The following is a 7027-nucleotide window of genomic DNA, read 5'->3' on the forward strand; positions in this document are numbered from 1 at the left end:
CATGCTAAATAGCTTTGAGCTAACTATCAAATTAAACGAGCTTGCTAAATAGTTTGTAGCTAAGTATTTAGCAAGTTAAACTAGCAGGCTCAATAACTCTGAGCTAACTATTTAGCAAGTTAAACTAGCTTGCTAAATAGCTACAAGCTAAATAGTTTGCATCAATGCACTGTGGGGGTAAGTTGTTGACTTTTATGGATTAACCAATTAACAATTGGATAGAAAAAGTGCTTAATTTCTATATTTATTTAACAAACATTTTAACCAAGTGAAGCAAAAATGGTCCCTAAAGGAGTTCTGGGTTGAACATATTATCAGATGAATAACTTTTTTTTAAATTTTGTTTTATTTTAAATGCAAAATGTATTTCTTTTTTTACAGCTTTGGCTTAATTACTGCTCTGACTGTGTTATTCTTTCATCAAATGGTCTTTTTTGAGTCTGTATACTCTAATAATTAACTGATTACCAAATCAGTTATACAAATAACTGATGAATCACAATTAATCGTTTCAGTCCTATAAGCTAATATCTGGTAGGTAACCAGCCACCAGGCCGGACTGTGAGGTTAGTTTGGTGCTGAAATACCTTGGTGATGTCGGGGGGCAGCAGGTTGGACGTGTCTTTGAGGCGAGAGATCGAACTGTGACAGAGGCCTCCGGTCACCGCCATTAGAGTGTTAAAGTTTTGCAAAGCTCTCAGTTTCTACAGGAGGAAGAAAAAGCATCTTAAACAATTTGAAAATGGCCCCATGACTCCCTACACTGCAAAAACATAAAACCTTACCAAGTATTTATTTTTTGGTTTGGTTTCTAGTGCAAATTCCTTAGTATAATTAGACACAACTAACTTATGAGTAACTTTTTTTTAAACAGGTGCTTGGTTAAATCAGTAACTCCTTGATACTGATGAAAAGGTACTAGTTCCACTCACAATTATTCCACTTATATCAATTCCCATTTTATGAGTGAAATAATCTACCAGTGGATCCAGTTATTTCGTATCTTGCTATTTTTCATCAATATTAAGAAATTATTTACTTGAAACAAGCTCTTATATCTTCCTGAAAAGTTGTTTCTAAATCTTATGTCTTATTTCAACTGCATTCAGACGTTTGCACCAGAAACTCGACCAAAATGTTTGGTCAGATTTTGTGTTTTTGCAGTGTAGAAGTTACAGAAGTATATTTCTGGAGACCGGAGCCACAAGGGCAACATGAAACACGTTACGCACTGCAAAAACACAAAATCTTAAGTACTTTTTATCTAGTTTCTTGTCTGAACATCTTAGTGCACTGTAAATAAGACAAACCCACTTAGAAGTAACTTTTTTAGCAAGAAATGGGAGCTTGTTTTTGGTCACCGTAATAATCATGACAATCTGCCAGTGGAACAAGAATTTTTTTCATCAATATTATTGAATTATTAACTAAAACAAGTTCATATTTCTTGCTGAAAAGTTACTTCCAAGTCAGTTTTGTTCTTTTCAAATTTTGTGTTTTTGCAGTGTAAAAGTTAGAGAAGTATATTTCTGGTTAACATCAAACACATTTTGCACTGCAAAAACACAAAATCTTAAGTATTTTTTTGTCTAGTTTCTAGTGTAAATATGTTGGTTCTCTTTAAAGAAAACAAAACTATCAGCAAGATGGGATCTTATTTTAAATCAAGATCTTTAAAATATAAACCAATTAATTTCTTAATATTGTTGAGAAAGTACTACTTTCATTGGCAATTATTTCACTTATAACAACAAATTTTCCTATGTTATAAATAGAAAAACCTGCCATTTCTCATCAATACTAATGAATTGTTGAATTAAAACAAACTCCTATCTCTTCCTGAACGGCTGCTGATGTTTGCACCAGAAGCCAGACCAAAAATATTTGGTAATATTTAGTGTTTTTGCAGTGCGTTTAACAGTTAAAGTAGTACCTGAGCCACATGGATGTACTTGGTGAAGACCTGGGCTCTCTGCTGGGCGGTGTGTCTGCTGAGGATCATCAGCTGGACCCACTGCGAGACGCCGTTGCACATCATGACGGACCGCTCCAGCGCCGGGTTGTCCCTCACAGAACCTCGCACCACGTAGCTGCGGTAGTCCAGGAACTGACCAGAAAAAACGCATCGCATTAAAAAGCCAACCAGCTTCTGAAACTCTCCACAGATTCTATCCTCTAATCTGCGACTGAAAGAGAAACGCAGTCAGTTTAAGATGCTGCTGCAGGAAAATCTCACACTGAAAACGTGTGAACACACAACCTTTAATCTGAGCACATTCGCTCAAAACTGAAAAATCACATCTTTAGAAATAATCTGCAGCAAAATCCCCAAAGCCACGGCTAATGGCACTCATAAAGATTCATATAAAGTTAATTTAAATAATAAAAAGTCTCTAAAAACCTTTGATTAGTAATGATCAGTAAACGTCCTAAAGTGACCTGAAGCAGAGGTCAATTTCTCCTGCTCACTCTTCAATATGGGAAAGACATGAGAACATGTTGATGTTATTGAGTATCTTAGCTTGATTTTTCAACACATCATGTTTCTAACTAAAGGAGTGATTCTGCTGAAACGATTAATCAGATTAATCGTGATTAATCAATTATTGAAATAATTGTGAACTAATTTAGCTATCGATTAATCGTTAACTGGGGTATACARACTCTAAAAAAAGACAATTTAATGAAAAAAACAACATAGTCAGAGCAGTAATTAAAACAAAACCTTACAAAAATGCAAATATTTAAGATAAAAACGTTTTGTCTGTAAATAAGTTTCACCCAGAACTCCTCAAGTGGCTTCACCAGATTCAAATCTATGAAAATATCTCCTGTTGTGACCCAATTATTAAAAATAAACGGATCCGCCCTACGCTGTTCTGATATCAAGCAGAAAGAGCTTCTAGCATGTTGATGTTAAACGTATTTACCTTAGCAACAAATGATCAAACATTCACTAAAAAAGATGTTGTTGCGTTTTATGTAATAAAACATTTATTTCTTATTTGAAATAGCAATTGGTGTATTTGTTTATTAGCATTTTTAATGTATTTGTAATATTGTATAAAAATGCAAAAGTGGTTAAATGAGAAACTTGCAGAATGTGCCATTTTTAGTCTGATTAATCAATAGAATAATCGATTAATCGATAGAACAGCCGATTAATCGATGGGGTAATTGATTATTAAAAGTTGCAGCTCTGTCTTGGTTATATTTCTAGTCTTGGTTATATTTTTAGCAGCCTCCGTTGGAGCCTCTGGTCAGCCATTTTCTAAGCTGTGTGCAGTTTGTCCCCAGAGAAGTGGCCCAGATTATGGCATTCAGGTCATTCAAGGCTTTGCGGTTGAGCAGATGTTGAAATCAAACTTTGTGCTGCACTCTCAATCCGGTGGCACTGAAACTGATGTCATTTTGCATGAGAGAAAACAAAACAAAAAGTTAACGTATAGTTTGCAGTGCGGCCCGGCGGCCAGTTGATCTGGACCAACTTTTTGTGGCCCCCAACTTCAGTTGAAGAAAGAAATCAATTCGTTTATCAAACGTTTTATTTCTGATCTCCGTGGAATTATTATTGGCCTCATAGAAATGGCTTGATTTTAGTTTTTAGGTTGTTGTTGTTTTTTTGACTCAGTGATTTTGGACCATGTGATAAAAATGTTGGCTATTCCTCACATAAGGGTTTCATATGGGTCAAAATTGATAATTATTAGTTTTTTGTTTTTGTTTTAAATAACTGCCAAACGAGTCACCTGACCTTCAGTTTTCTCTCCACGCCATTGTTTTTTAAAATATTTTTAAGCAGTTATGAGGCGCAGTGGGGAAACTTTAAACTGCTACACAAGTTACTCAGAAGGTCGTTGCTAGGCAACGAAGTTGGGGGGCGGGGACTTCCCAGAAGGTTGTTGCCAGGCAACCGAAGAGCGAGCGAGTTGGTTGATTCCACCAACTTCTCTTGGTGGTGATGGATCAGAGCTCAGTGAATGTCGAATATTCTACCAGATATATTATCTATTGATATTGATCACGTATTTATCTGGGTATATGTTGTTATTGATTTGTTGCCCAACCACTACAGAAGCAGGGATGTTAGGTTGACCTTTGACCTTCTGAACACCTACAGCCTGTTGCTTTCTGCTTGTTGCGTTTACATCAAGCATTGAGAAAGTATTATTTTAAATGAGTATATGAATAGCTTTGTGTGTTCAGTGGCCGTTTCCACCGTCGCTGAGCTGCAAACGTACCGAGACGCTGCAGAAGTTCTTGAACTCCAGGTAGCTCAGATGCTCGGCCATCTCATCCGGCTCCATGTGGTCGAATATTAACGACACCTTCCTCTTCTTCACCGAGGGCGAAGGCGCCTGCGATGCGTTCAGATGAGGGTTTCTGGGAAAAAAAACAAAACAAATAAAGGAACGGAATCAGGACAGAAATAGACAGACGTTTTATTTATAGAGAGTTTTCAGACATGCCCAACTGAGCAAACGACGACAACTGCAGTACATGGTGGCGCACTGCAAAAACACAAAGTCCTACCGAGTATTTCTGACTAGTTTCTAGTGTAAATATCTCAGTTTTGTCTTATTTCAAGTGTTTACAGGCAGATTTTTAGACAGACATAGGAGCTAATTCCTTCATATTTATAAACATTACAAGGTTATTTCACTTATAAGAAGACATTTCTAAATGTCAGTGGAAGTTAATCAATATTAAGAAATTATTGATTTAAAATAAACTCTGTAAAAAACACAAAACTTTACCAAGTATTTTTGGTTTAGCTTCCAGCGCAAATATTTAATACGCTTTAAATAAAACAAAACTAACTCACAAGTATCTTTTCAGTAAGATATGGGAGTTTCAAGCCAATAATTCTTGAAATTATTTTGGCAGATTATTTAATTTATAACAAGACATCTTTCCTGTCTTATAAGTGAAGTAATCTGATAGTAAAACTAGACATTTTTCATCAATATTCAAGATTATTGACTTAAAAGAAGCTCATAAATCTTCCCTAAAGCTACTTATAAGTTAGTTTTGTCTCAGTTCAAGTGTCCTGAGATGTTTTACTAGAAGCTGGAGTTAAAACTACTTTGTGTTTTTGCAGTGCGTCTCTAACGACAACATGACTCACATGCAGGAGGTGTCGATGAGCTGCGAGTGCGTCTTCTCCCCATCCAGCTGGACCAGCTCCCACAGATCCCCCATGGTCTGCTCCAGGAGGGGGTCCTTCTCAAAAACGGCCGGGAACTGGCTGATCCACTGCCTTACCCCCGGAGCCCAACACAAAACATGTTTACGACTCGCAAACCGAGCCGGAGGACCGTTTCTGCCGCTGCCACTACTCACCTGACCAGGTGGCAGATCTGCGCCCGCCTCAGTCCCCGTTTGTCTATGGGACAATCCTTATAAGTGACAGGAAATGGAGTCAAAGATTCAAACCCGAATGAAGGACATGAACGTGAACTCCCAGCTGCTCTGCAGGAGTCCAGACAAAGCTTTGGCTGTTCGCTGATCTGATTATAACTTTCTAAACATGTGATTTTGGAGCGGAGCGCCAGTCGGTCCAGCAGCAGCGGCTCAAAGGATATAAGGTGAGGAGTTTCTGGACGAACATCTGAGACGGAACCACCCAGCTGTGCATCATCAGGGTCATGTGGACCAGCTGCGAACCGCGGGAGCTGGGCATCTTCCCCTCCGAATCTGGGAGGAAAAAAAACACAGCGATGCGTTTGCTGGGTTGAATTTATTCAAAATGGGACAAAGTAGAGCACAGAGATGTGCTGCACCAGCTAGCTAAACATGCTAACTTCCACCTGTTCTCCATCAAAACCATGAAATGTTAAAAATTCAACACAAAACTGGAAGAGAAATGGAAATAATCTCAACACAAACCGTCAGAAGAACAAAACCCTGAAAAAAACACAAAATGTTGCCAAGTGGTTTTGGTGCAAATATCTGAAATAAGACGAAACTAACTTATAGGTAACGTTTCAGTAAGATATAGGAGCTTGTTTTAAGTAAATAATTCCCTAATATTGATTAAAAAATACTAGCTCCATTTCAGATTATATCATTTATAACATGGATAAAATGTTTGTTATAAGTGAAATAATCTGCCAATAGAACTGGTACATTTTTTTTATAAATATTGAAGAATTAATTACTTCTTTAAAAAAAAACTCTGATGTCTTGTTGAAAAATTACTTGTAAGTTAGTTTTGTCTTATTTAAGGTAAATGTTGTCTTATCCTTCTCTTGTCTTACTTGGTAAAACTTTGTATTTCTGTAGTGTTCAAATGTGTGTTGCACTGCAAAAACACAACATCTCGCCAAGTTTTTTTTGTCTAGTTTCTAGTGCAAATATCTTAGTTCACTTGAACTACGACAAAACTAACTTATAAATAACTTTTCATCAAGATATAGAAGCTGAAGATGTAAGCAGTTTTTCAAATTTCTCTGTAGAGAGCTAATTTAGATTTAGGACAACACCGTCTTTAATTCAACGCTTCTCTAAAATATCAGATTTGGAACAAAAGTGTCCAAAACGAACAATAACTGGGGTGGTCTTACCGTCTTTCGTGACCTCTGCAAAAACAAAGTGTTTTTTGGTGTAAACATCTTATTACACATGAAATAAAACAAAAATAACTTTTTAGCAAGTTATATAGAAGCTTATTTTTAAGTCAATAATTTCTTAATATTAATGAAAAAGTTCTAGTTCCACTGGTAGAATGTTCCACTGCGCCGTTACCTAGCAACCCCAGCTAGGCCCAGCCCGTAACCTAGCAACCAGTTCCAGTTCTACTGGCAGGCTGTTTCACTAACATGGGGAAACTGTCTTAATATAACTGAATGATACCCCAGTTGTACTAGAACTTTTTCATCAGTATTGAGAAACTATTGACTGAAACGAAGCTCCCATATCCTGCTGAAAAGTTCATTTTATCTTATTATATCTAGGGCTGTGAGAATCCTTGTTAAATGGCGCTTTAACTAAAACTCTGAGGTGTGAGAATCCTTGTTAAATGGCG

At 36.9% G+C, this 7027-nt stretch overlaps 1 protein-coding gene and 1 long non-coding RNA gene across 3 annotated transcripts in view; one reads left to right on the plus strand and one right to left on the minus strand.

Annotated features, from left to right (window-relative positions):
* The window catches only part of rasgrp4 (RAS guanyl releasing protein 4), a 25707-nt gene that overhangs the window by 9298 nt on the left and 9382 nt on the right, over positions 1-7027 (minus strand). Inside the window, exons 3-8 of one of the 2 annotated variants that reach the window (XM_008426521.2) lie at positions 5586-5697; positions 5344-5406; positions 5129-5260; positions 4242-4383; positions 1934-2107; positions 588-704 (exon numbers count right to left, since the gene is read on the minus strand). In XM_008426521.2, the coding sequence (XP_008424743.1) occupies positions 588-704; positions 1934-2107; positions 4242-4383; positions 5129-5260; positions 5344-5406; positions 5586-5697 (740 nt within the window). Of the gene's footprint in view, positions 1-587; positions 705-1933; positions 2108-4241; positions 4384-5128; positions 5261-5343; positions 5698-7027 lie in introns of both variants that reach the window. The other variant, XM_008426520.2, reaches the window with a different exon arrangement.
* Positions 1-7027, plus strand: part of LOC103475111 (uncharacterized) — a 24429-nt gene that overhangs the window by 7806 nt on the left and 9596 nt on the right. The window lies entirely within an intron of this gene.

This window comes from Poecilia reticulata, linkage group LG13 (genome assembly GCF_000633615.1).
Source record: "Poecilia reticulata strain Guanapo linkage group LG13, Guppy_female_1.0+MT, whole genome shotgun sequence".
NCBI classification, from domain to species: domain Eukaryota; kingdom Metazoa; phylum Chordata; class Actinopteri; order Cyprinodontiformes; family Poeciliidae; genus Poecilia; species Poecilia reticulata.